General features: G+C 32.7%; 1 protein-coding gene across 1 annotated transcript in view; it reads right to left on the bottom strand.

Moving 5' to 3' along the window:
* The window catches only part of LOC117094169 (receptor tyrosine-protein kinase erbB-4), a 925,342-nt gene that overhangs the window by 71,923 nt on the left and 840,480 nt on the right, over positions 1-12,939 (bottom strand). The window contains exons 10-12 of the mRNA XM_033229398.1: positions 10,703-10,776; positions 9,492-9,582; positions 7,348-7,547 (exon numbers count right to left, since the gene is read on the bottom strand). Coding sequence (XP_033085289.1) covers positions 7,348-7,547; positions 9,492-9,582; positions 10,703-10,776 — 365 coding nt within the window. The remainder of the gene's footprint in view (positions 1-7,347; positions 7,548-9,491; positions 9,583-10,702; positions 10,777-12,939) is intronic.

Here is a 12,939-nt window from a genome sequence, read left to right as displayed (position 1 = left end):
GGACCTACCCTGCTCCAGTATAAGCTCATCTTAAATTTCCTTTTAACTACATGTGCAAATACCCTATTTCCAAATATAGTCATATTCATAGATACCAGGGGTCAAGACTTGAGCATCTTCTGGAGGGGACACAATACAACCCACAACAGTGTCTAAATAAGAATCTCTAGAGAACTGGAGCCTAGTTTTTGCATTTTTAATGATTATAGGTTTTACTTTAAAATTTTGCAACCATTGATGAAGAGGCAAGTCAAGTTAAAATATCACCCACCGTTTGTAATAAAAACTGGAGCCTGCAGTAATCCTGGCTTTTATTGTTGAGAGATCATTCTCTCAGAATTTCTAGATTACAAAATAGAAGGGATATCATTTCTGTAGCTAATTGGCAAGAGTAACTACTTATTATCCTTTTGATAAGAACATAGAGAACATTTTGTAGCACTGTTAGTAATTAGTATGCTGTTTCAAATACAATAACAGAATCTTACTTGAATGCTTTTTTTTTTTTTTTTTTTTTTTTTTTTTACAAAGAACAGTGTATTGATGTATTACTCTAGTAATTTTGAAAGGAAAAATCTTAGAAGTATAATTAAGATTTTCTATTTTCTGATTACTCAGAATAGTGACTTCACTATATTCAAAGTTACACATTTTATGGTTCTTATCAAGTTATGGTTTAATGAAATGTGTCACAGAGTTCATTAATTTCCCAGGCTACCAGGCCCAAAGAATAGTTCCTCTAACTTGGTAGGCTGCATTTTGTTTGTAAAAGCACATTTACTCAAGATAGGATGTAATCCTATCTTGATAGGGATGGGTTAGGAGTGCACAAATTAAAAGTGAAGGTATGGGAGCAGGAGAAAGTAAGAAAATCTGCCTTACCGGCCGGGCGCGGTGGCTCAAGCCTGTAATCCCAGCACTTTGGGAGGCCGAGACGGGTGGATCACGAGGTCAGGAGATCGAGACCATCCTGGCTAACACGGTGAAACCCCGTCTCTACTAAAAAAATACAAAAAAACTAGCCGGGCGATGTGGTGGGCGCCTGTAGTCCCAGCTACTCGGGAGGCTGAGGCAGGAGAATGGCGTAAACCCGGGAGGCGGAGCTTGCAGTGAGCTGAGATCCGGCCACTGCACTCCAGCCCGGGCTACAGAGCGAGACTCCGTCTCAAAAAAAAAAAGAAAATCTGCCTTACCTTAGTAATATTTTCTTAAAATAAGGTAAATCTCAATTTGTAATCAAAATTCATTTTCTGTAATATACAACATATTAGAAATGATGACGATATAAAGTCTGTTTATTTTATAGAAATCCAACATTTCTTATGTTGTTATAGTAAGTAAAATGCTTGCTTCTGTATTTTGCTGTTTTTATCCCAGTTATGAGAGAAAAACAAATAAAACAATATATTAAGCAAACACTGTTTTATTCTTCACTGTGTGAGGTGCCTTCTATTCCCTACTTATTAACTCTTCGACCTGCTTCAATTCTGGACATGCAGTGACTCATTATAAAATTGGATGATGTTGTCATCCAGAGAGTTCAGTTATTAGCAATGAACTATAGCTCTAAAATTACCTTTTTCTAGATTCATGTAAAATGGGGTGGATTTTTCTACTGTCAAATTTCAGAAACATAAAAACCACAAATAAATATAAAAATGTGTATCATTTTTAGCTTATTTATGCCAAAAAATATATTCCCCATCACCAAATTTGCCTTGAGCCATTAATTTAAACTTGATTTTTTTTGAATTTTAGGAAGTACTAAGTCTGTTACTTATCATAAAGCCAATTGTAAAATGTTTTAATTTAGAAGAGAAAAAGAAAAATAAATATATTTCAAGGGATTCTCAAACATATACTTTTTATCTGCTTATGATTTTGAGATCATTTCTAAATCCTTCTATGTCTAGCCTCCTGTTAATAATGTAATAACTAAACTTATTCCTTCTATGTCTCCCAATGGTTGATCTCACAAGTTTTTAATTAATCACTTTAATAAGGTAAATTTTTCTTCTGCATAAAAAAGAAAGCTCTTGATATTTATCTTTCCTTTTTTATGTTCAAGAAGGCATTTTTTGTAAAATAAAATTAAATATCATATCTTCACATTATATATGTATATGTGAATGTCTAATATATAAACTATTTTTAATAGAAACATAAAATTTTTAGTAGTAATAATAATAGCTAATACATGTATAGCTCACTCTTGCTCTTTCTTTCTTTATTTCTTTCTCTCACTCTCTCTTTCTCCTTCCTTCCTTCCTTTTCTTCTTTTCCCTCCCTCCCTCCCTCCCTCCCTTCCTTCCTTCCTTTCTTCCTTCCTCTCTCTTTCTTTTCTCTCTTTCTTTCTTTCCTCACTTTGCTGTCTAGGCTGAAGTGCAATGGCATGATCTTGGTTCACCACAATCTCCACCTCCTGAATTCAAGTGATTCTCCTGCCTCAGCTTCCTGAGTAGGTGGGATTACAGGTGTGCACCACCACATCTGGCTAATTTTTGTATTTTTAGTAGAGACAGGGTTTCACCATATTGGCCAGGCTAGTCTCGAACTCCTGACCTCAGGTAATCTGCCCACCTCTGTCTCCCAAAGTGCTGGGATTACAGGCATGAGCCACCATGCCCAGCCAACATTTTATTTATTTCGAGAGGAATCACGGTGAAATGAAGAGCCTAGACTTTGAAGTCAGACAGGCATTGGGTTGAAGTCCTTAATAGGACTTTAGTAGTGCCAAAACTGGAAATATTACTTAACTTTCTTAATAAATGTATACTCATCTGCAAATGCAGATGATTATACTTTACAGGGTGGTTGTAATAACTAAATTAAACAATATAGCTAGGTTGAGAGATAGAATCTGGTACCTTTTAGCTGATTTGTTAGCTGATTAGCTAAAGTCTATAAGGAGAGATGGGTTGTTTAATAAATTATTTTGGATCCACATCGCAATCAGGAATTTTTTTAAAAAATGCTATGCCAAAACGTCCAGATGTGTTAAAAATGTCAATATTGTTTTTAAAGTACTAGATGAAAAGAATCATCTAGAAACACAAGATCAAACAATTAAAAAGGAAAAGAACAATCTAACCACTTAACTATATAAAAATTTGGTTTGATAAACATTGGATTATCAAAAGACAAATTATTCAAATTACCAGTAAGAGAGGAACTTATTCCCAACACATTTAAGGAACAAAATTTAATGAATTTAATTTGTAAATAGTTCTTTCAAATTTAGGAGAAAAAGAACAACTCCCAAATTAAAAATGAACAAAGTTCACATATACAGCAATTTACAAGATAAAAAAAGATGAATTAATCATGCAAATATAAAATACTTCTTTTCTTCTTTTAGATCACTGAAATTTAAAACCATAGATAATATCCAGTGATTTAAAGAGTGGTGGAAAATATTACTATCACACAGTGCTTGCAACAAGGTTAATTGATTTAGTATTTTCGGAGGACGACAGAGAAATTAGTGAGAAAATTTTTATGTAGCCTCATTTACAGAGAAATTCCACATCTAAGTTTTTAGCCACAGGGAATAATTGTACACTATAAAATGTTTCATAAACTAGATACACATCATGGCAGTAGTGATAATATAAAAATGGAAAATAATTTAAAATACAATTAATATGGTACTGGTCCAGAATACTTCTATAAATAGCTTTACAAAGGAATGAGGAAGGCCAGGCATGGTGGCACACGCCTGTAATCAGCACTTTGGGAGGCCGAGGTGGGTGAACCAACTGAGGTCAGGAGTTCGAGACCAGCCTAACCAACATGAAGAAACCCCGTCTCTACTAAAAATACAAAATTAGCCAGGTGTGGTGTTGCATGCCTGTAATCTCAGTTACTCAGGAGGCTGAGGCAGGAGAATCGCTTGAACCCAGGAGGCAAAGGTTGTGGTGGGCCAAGATCGTGCCATTGCACTCCAGCCTGGGCAACAAGAGTGAGACTCTGTCTCAAAAAAAAAAAAAAAAAAAATAGGAATAAGGAAGAGCTCTATCTATTGAATGTGAGATGCTTATACTGATGCTTATAGTATATTAAATACAAGACATAGATGACTGAATAGTATTTAAATAGAAATGGTATGATCCCATTCATATATGAAAATATATATTCACTATCCTTATCCATATATATGAAAAATACATTCACCAATAATTATATATAATGTAGTTTTAAAAATATTTTTCTATATTTTTGATTGGTTTTATTTTGAACAATGAAAAAGGTCCTATTATAATTGGAAAAATAAAAATATTTTTATTTTGAAAATCAATAATGAGTTTAATTTCTCTCTTATTCATGTTGAGCTTAACAGTATCTGTACAAATATTTTTAAGACTTGAGATACATAAGTTCAAATATAACTCGGATTCTGAAGGGCTGGTGTAATATTTATCTCTACACTGTTTATATTTCAGTGTTAAAAATTTATGCTTAAATATTTTAAGAAACTTCAAATGCTTTTATAAATCTACTCTAAAACTTCTTCCACCTAACACTGCAATTTGGTTACTATCATAACCACATAAATGATAGAGGCCCAAAATATTCTAGCTTTTCATGTCCCAGAGTTTCCCTCAATCTCAATCTCTTCAAACCAGCTTTGAAATTTTTGACTTAAAAGAGTAAGATTGCTCTAGCCACCGTTACCCTTTATAGATGAGTTAACTTTTTTTTATATTGTCATTACTGTTTTAAATCATGCTGAACTCCAAAAAACACCATCACAAATGAAGGACTGCCTTTTCATTAAGTTCATAAGCCAACTCTTAGATTTAGATCAGAGTATTTCACGGTAACTGTGTGTAAATGTAAGTGGGCATGTAAAGGTGTGTATGCATGGATATGTTTTCTAGGTGTTTGTTCATGCATGTGTGTTGTATATGGAACTGCATACAGACATTCACGCTGTATAGGCATATATGTTTAGGTGTTGTAGTGAACATGTGTGTATGCTCATGTACATCTTGTCTGTGTATGATATACCAAGATGGAATATCCAAAAAGGAAACATTTACAGTGCATTTAAAATGAAGCAAGCATTTAGACCTTCCCATTTACAAACAGTACTGGGGATCGTAAACATCAGCAGCATCTCTGAGGTCAAGTTTACAGGGTAATTATATTTCTGAAAATGGAGGCATATGAAATTTTTATGGATCCAGTGTGCTGTGAGTCTGAAGCCTAAATTTGGATAAATGAATTCCATGCAAAATATATTTATTCTAATATGTTAAAAATGAAAAATGATATGCTTGATACTATAGCACCACAAAACTATGTTTCTCCTAACTGCTTCATTTTTTTTCCCCAAACTGCAAAGTCAATTCTTGTGCACAGAACAAAAAAAAATATGGCTATGGTCTGAAAAGTAGTCAACCTCAATCCAAGAAGCATAACACTGAAAGTTTAAACACATTTTATATTTTAGTTATTATCATTATTATTATTCTTCACTCCCTTTTGGTCATTTGAAATGTTTAGAAATTTTAAAGAGGTGTGAAATAACATTATATAATTTACTGAAATACCCCTTTTTCTCATCTTGCTTCCCTACATTTATTTTTTGCATTTTCTTCTTCCCATTTGCTTTTCGAGTATAGAAAGTTACATGAAATATGAATTTTTGTAGGATTTGTAAACTGATTAAGTGCATCAAAGAGGAAGAATTTTTTTTCTGATTATTTTATATATTTCTTTACATTATTTTGAATTCACAGCTAAATTTTTGAAAGGTAGTGGTACTAATTTTTTTAAGGATGTCGAAGGAAACAAGAGTATAACCCTGATTTAGGGAAACATTCATCAATTGGTATTGAAGAAGATTCTATCTTATTGACATGAATCATCTACTTTGGGGCATATACACACACATATTGTGATGTGGGATAAGAAGCTTAAGCATTGGGAAAAAGCAAAGCAAATTTTCTTTTAGAAATCAGTAATGTGTAAAACCAAGGATATAACATAAGCCAAATGAAATAATGAATATCATTCAATATAACATGCATATTTTGATACACAATTAGATTTTATATTTCGTGATTCTATGTGGAACAGAAGAATGAGTAAGAACTTAAGTTCACTCTTAGCAGAAACCTCATGTTGGGATAGATCTCCTTCATTTAGAAATATTTTTAAGGATCAAAAGAGCTAAAATATAAGAGAATTAATCATAAATTATATTTTATGAAGATTGGTAGACTGAGCTGCCTTAGATTATTTCTGGAACAAGATGGGATCTTAATAAATCAATTAATTCACTGAAAATAAACAAATTATGTTGGCCTCTTAAGAGTTTATAACTTTTAAAAAAGTCTTCTATTTATTCACACACACACACACACACACACACATACACACACAAACTCAATCATTATTCATGTATACCCTTATGATTACTTTAATGGAGAGATCAAAGAAGTAAGAAAATACTCTGAGAGCAGAATTTTCTAGGGTTCTGCCTTTTAGAACAGATTGATTTTGTGCCCACAACAAGAATATTCATTTGCAAACAGATCATTTGAGTTCGGAGTCATTTTATTCAGTATTTACCATAATAAGTCAGATGATTGTACTCATAATAGTGGCACTCATAGGATGTAGGAAAGAGTAGTATTCAGTAGAAAAACAGGGAAGAATTAAGCATAAATCATTGGAATATCAGTGCATTAGATAGGAATGGCATACTCATGTGCCTACAAAAGCATTATTTGCTTCAGAGCAAATGAGAAATTATTAAATGAATCAATAAGTAGCAAAACAGATGAAAAAATGATAAATACATGTCTACATAAATGCATTAATAAAGTAAACTTTCTTTCTGAACAACAAAACATCTTGAACAATATACTTCTTGAATAGTAGTTTTTACACATGTTAGAAAAATACAACTTCATTTTTCTTACCACCTCTAAATGGCAAAACTCTGTTATTCTGTTATGAAAATCACTGAAACCAAACAACAAACAGAGAATTCAATAGGGTGGATCTCCACAAATTGACTGGATCTTTGAAATTACCTGGGATGCCAATAATTTAAATACCCAGGTTCCATTTAGATATACTGAATTCAAATCTCCACAGGAGGGTTCTTAAGATTAGGTAAGACATCTTGCAAATAAATATGCCATATGTTATAGAAAGTCACTTATTCTGATTATTTCATATCATATTGGTAATTGTAATAACTACCTTCCTTTTTAAGGGTTGGGATAACAAAGCAACAATTCTGACCTGATGTTATTTTTAATTTTTTGGTCCAAAGAAGAATGGGAAAAAATTTAAGTCTCTATGTTTTAAATGTCTGAGTAATGTACTTACTACAGTTTTCAGCTTTTCTATTGTCCCGGATTACTATTCTTTGGTTGATTGTGCTGAAGAGTGTTGTCCAGTTAATGGTATGATAATAACACAAGTTGCTGTTGTCAGTGATATAGATGTTTCCTGCGCTGATTTCCTTCAGGGACTGGAACTGTAGAGAGGTGATGCCCTGTTGCTTGAGGATAAGCAAGGAGAGGCCACTAAGGAGGGGGAAGGGAGAAAATGGAACCATGAGACACATTCTGGAGTAAAATAAGGCTGTCACATTTTATTTTTAAAATAGTATTAATGGAGTATAAACAAAGACTGAATCAGTAAATCTGTGTTTTGAATGATATTTGTTTTTACATGCTATATACAGTTTTTAAAGTAATAATTTGACCTCCCAAAGTAAAATTTCCATTGCTTACAGTTATGCATATTGGCAGTGTATCTCTATTTCTGTGTATATATTTACCACTGAAATATCTGCTCACTATCTTCCCACCCCAAGCCTTAACCTTACATTGTTCAATGATGAAATCCTGTATTAACACTAAAGAAGTGTTTATAAAACAATCGTTCATCTACTCAAAGTAAGACATTAATTCCTCTTTATGTAATAGATTTAGACATATAGATATACTTTCAGAGTATGTCTAAATAATTTCAGAAAATGATTATAGGTATTTAGCTTTAATTTATACCTCAGGCACCAGAACTGTAATAATTGAGGCATGTGTAAGTAAGGTTAGGAGATGGTAAAAAGTAAAGAATAAAACTAAACTAAAATTAGAAAAAGAAAACAAACTCAGATGCCTTGGGTATCTGGGGAAAAGGTCTCTAAAAGATAAATAACAAGTACCCTGTTTAGAATTGCTCACGTCATGCACTCCATACTTGGAAAATACTAACATTACTTTGAGTGACAGATGATTGAAAAATTAAAGAAACTACTTTTATTTTAATATAGTCCACATTATTGTAATTGTTTACTTTTTTACTTTTTTTACTTATTTACTTTTCCATTCTCTAAAGCATAAACATGCTTCCCATATTTCAATCAGTTAATGAATATTCTTTTACATTTTGGAGATGAATGCTTTCCACTTTTATTTTTAGTTTTAAATATCCTTTGCTGTTAATATTTAGAATTATTTTCCATGGTTGTCAGAATATGTGTGTGTGTGTGTTTGTGTGTGTGTATGCTCTATGATAAAGACTAAGATGTAACTCTTTCTCTCAAATTTTGTCCCCATCATAACTATCTTGAGTTGTTGATTACAATGTTAGCACAATGTCTCGATTGGCTTATAATATTTATTCAATGGATAGTAAAAGTTGTTTACATATAGCACTCTAATAGGTTGTATCTCTTGACGATCCTTTCTTATTAAGCTCCTTTCTCCTTTACATTTTTAAAACCTCTTATAAATATAACTTTTAAATTTTAATAGTGAAATTCAATGTACTTTTTATAAAACACTATTATAAAATCAATGATGATATTAACTTTGTAGACATTTTGAACTTAAGTAGACAAATTAAAAAAAATTCTTATGTAAATTGACTTTTAATTGCTCATAAATAAGAACATCATACAGATGACATTGAAGAAATCTGTTATTTACTCTTATAATGTGAATTTAAATTATTGACATTATAATTTTATCAATGGCCTTCTAAACCTGAAATTTCTTGTCCATTTATTAAGCAGCAGTACATGTAGAATGGTGGACCAGCCCTGTGATGTGTAGTTCAAATTATAGCACCAGAGACAAGAACAGAACCTCCTGGCACAACAGCATTTGTATCCTATACAACCGAGCCATTACCAACCAAGTCACACAACTCTTATCTTTTAATTATGATAACATCTGATAAAAAAGAAAGTTTCATTAATTGTTCATATCTTGCACCCCATACTTGCAAAATACTAATATTATTTTGAGTGACAGACAATTGAAAAATCAAACTATATATTCTGTAATACTTCATACCATCATCGGAGGTATTTTCAATGAGCTTATCTTTGGAAACAAGGATGGAAGCATGATTTCCCCCCAGAATCAGTAAATCAATAAGAGTGGTGGTTTTGACTTAATGCCCAGACGATGCTCCTCTTGAAATCTGTGAGACCCACAACTTTAAACATATCCACTTACCTATAGAGTACTCTTCCACCAATGGTCACTAGGTTAGAAAAAACACTGAAATCAGTCATGTTTGGCGGCCATGACTGTATGTTCAGGAAACCTACAAATGAAGAGTAGTAAAAATAAATCAGAATATCATTGTCTTAGTATTAGTGCTGATTTTTCTTGAAATACGGTGAAAACATGTTGAAAGGTGGGAAGTGAGAAAGGGGTAGTGAACATTTCTATTTTTGAAGCACTCTATTACGTATGTATTCTTCCAAGATTGAGTCTCTTACCCAATAAAACTGTATATGTTGAAAGGTTTCAATGACTCAATTTGATTTATTCTTATAAATGCAAGAATGTAGTCTAACTAGATACAGAGAAAAATATAGTTTCAATTTCTTTGAAATCTTTTACCTCTTCATCTGTATGCTTATGATATCAGTATCACCCTTGTATTCTAAGACATTTATATACATATCTAACCTTTCTCATTAGATTTTGCATTATTTTACGGTAAGTCCATGTCTGATTCATATCTATGGGCCCCATATTACCTACTAAGACAATGTTGAACACATTACAGGCTTAATATATATGTGTTAAATAAATGCTACATGTTATCCATGTTCAAGATACTTTTTTTGAAAAAGTAAACAGAAAAACATGGGTTCAAAGATCAGTTGACACTTGCAAGAGTTGTAATGTCAGACTTTCAAAGATACCCATTTTGTAATTCCATGGGCTTTCAAAATATGCATAAAAGCTTATACCATCTTTAAAAATAATATGAGTTTTTACAAACTAAAATCTGCTTTGAAAATTAGTTGCTGAATACAATCTTATGTAACTTTTTTTTGTTTTGTTTTCTTTTTTGTTGTTATTTTGAGATGGAGTCTCACTCTATTGCCAGGGTGGAGTGCAGCGGCGTGATCTCGGCTCACTGCAATCTCCACCTTCTGGGTTCAAGCAATTCTCCTGCCTCAGCCTCCTGAGTGGCTGAGATTATACACATGCACCATCACACCTAGCTAATTTTTGTATTTTTAGTAAAGACAGGGTTTCACCATGTTGGCCAGGATGGTCTCAATCTCCTGATCTCATGATCCACCCGCCTTGACTTCTCAAAGTGCTGGGATTACAGGCGTGAGCCACTGTGCCCAGCCAATCACATGGATTTTTTTTTTTTTTAATTATGGTGTCCATAGCACAACAGTTGCAGTTTTAAAAATTACCTGTTATCTCTCTGACTGTCCGAAAGACATTCAGTTTCTCTGGGTCTATGGCTTCAATTGCATTGTAAGGGTCCCTAGAAAATCAAGAAGAAAAGTAGCCAAATTTAAATTTTAATAAAGGAGTGAAAATATGAGAAATATGACAGTAGTTATTTTATTCAAATTTAATTTTAATTAGCAATAGGGGCGTTATCAATGCATGTCTAAATTCATCTGTGCTAGATGTGGAGGAGGAATAATAGGTGTTTTGTGGACATTTTTGATGTCACAAAATATGAGATTTTCATCAAAGCCTATTCTAGATCTATAAGATTATTCAGATTGAACTATTCTGATGAAATTCCCAAAGATAGCAAGTTCATGTATGAACCATTTTGTATTGCTTTGTTTTAAAAGTTTATTATTGATTGGGAAGAATATATCTAGTCTAGAAATAAATTATATTATAGTGAGAACAACTGGTATTTCTGCTCCTCAAAGAAGTATACATTGCTAACAGTACCTGGAATTCATAAGAAGGATAGAAACAAGCACAGATAAAATCGACATTTTCTTTTTCTGTAGCTCTACATTTATCTACTCGTGAATTTTCATAATATTTATGACATTGTCCAAAAGTATCTCTTCATACATATTACTTAGAATCATCTTGTTCCTATCTAGCTTATTCATATTCACGTTTATAACACGGGGACTATTCGCTTCCATGTATATGAATTCAAGCAAGACTTCCCTTTTTTTTTTTTTTTTTAAAGAAATCCACAGTAAGTTTTTAAATTTTATTACATTAAAAGACATTTCATACTATCCTAGGTGGAGACCTCATATTAATATATATCATTTACAGAGAGATTAAATTTTATCCATTGGCTGCTTCTTCAAGACAGATCAAAGCTTCTAAGAACAGTGATCTTAGGCTTTTTTAGAAGTATGTATCTACCTGCAGCAGTCAAACAAATTTTATTCTTACTGTAGACATCTCTTCTTTTACCGGTCTCTGAGAACGTTCCTTTTCGGAATGGTGAATAACCACTAGTGACCCACTATAAGTAGCCTTAATACGGCTATCAATCAACATGCTCCATAACCCCCTGACAAACAGATAGGCATATGGCCTATGTCCTGGGGACTTGTGTCTGAATCGATTGGCATTTATTCATGCCAGCATTCAAGTCCTGAAAAGAGTATCAGTTCCAGCAACCTTGATCTCTGGAACCACCTTGTACTGGCTTTCTGAACTTTGTTCATCAGCATATTCTTCTCTACTGCAAACCATTCCACATCTTTAAAAAAAATTTGCTTGATTAAATTACTGTTTCAAACTAAGAAGTGCAATCAATACAATGTACTGCTAGTTTAACATGGAGTGCTTTATACTAGGCTCAAATACTGGATATTGCTGAGGCTGGAGAAACACTAAAAATGTGTTTCGCTATAATTCACACATAAACTATTGATTAAAATTTTCTCAATGTCATATTAATATCTCACAAAAGCTTAAAGTCTCAATTAAATGTTCTAGCAAACTTTCTCTATTTACAAGCAAAGATATATGGAACAAATAACTATGCTTTCGATGAATATGAAGCCAAAAATGAAGTGTATCATGTAGGAAAACTCTTGCCTTCACTTTTTAATGTGCAAAGAATTTTGTATACAGAGGAAATATCAGCTCTGCAGTACAAGAATGAGCTTTCAACATTTGTTCTTTGATGAAAAGCAGTGTATAGAACAGCTCAGGTCATATAATCAAATATTCTGGCTTTATTGAGAAAGACTCAAAATTCAGGGCAAGCACACAATAATGGGGTCAGTCCAAACCTTTACTGAGAACACTTCTATGTTACCGGGAATGAAATGAATTCTGGAATGTTAACATGAAGCCCAATGGACCACAGATATTTTATACAGTTAATTTTAGAGATTCAGGACTCTTGTAAAATAAGTTGACAGAATTCCACTCACTGACTTCAAAGTATGTCTTGGGAGTTGCATCCTGTAGCCACTCGAAATACACAGTACTTTAAAACAGTTAACTTTCCTAACTAAATTCAGAGCCATGCAAAAGAACATTATGTCTACCCTGTCATTGTGTTTGGTGATCCAAAATAAAGCTCAGGAGAAAGAGAGAGAAACATATTTTCATTTCCACTGAAATCACTTTGTTTTATCATCAAGCTTATTATTTCTCTTCCACTGTCTATCACCATTGCAGTCTACCATGTAAACTCTTTCTT

The sequence above is a fragment of the Trachypithecus francoisi genome, unplaced genomic scaffold, assembly GCF_009764315.1.
Source record: "Trachypithecus francoisi isolate TF-2019V2 unplaced genomic scaffold, Tfra_2.0 Lachesis_group13, whole genome shotgun sequence".
Taxonomy (NCBI): Eukaryota; Metazoa; Chordata; class Mammalia; order Primates; family Cercopithecidae; genus Trachypithecus; species Trachypithecus francoisi.
Note: the sequence above shows the minus strand (reverse complement) of the source record. Positions and strands in the feature narration are given on the sequence as shown.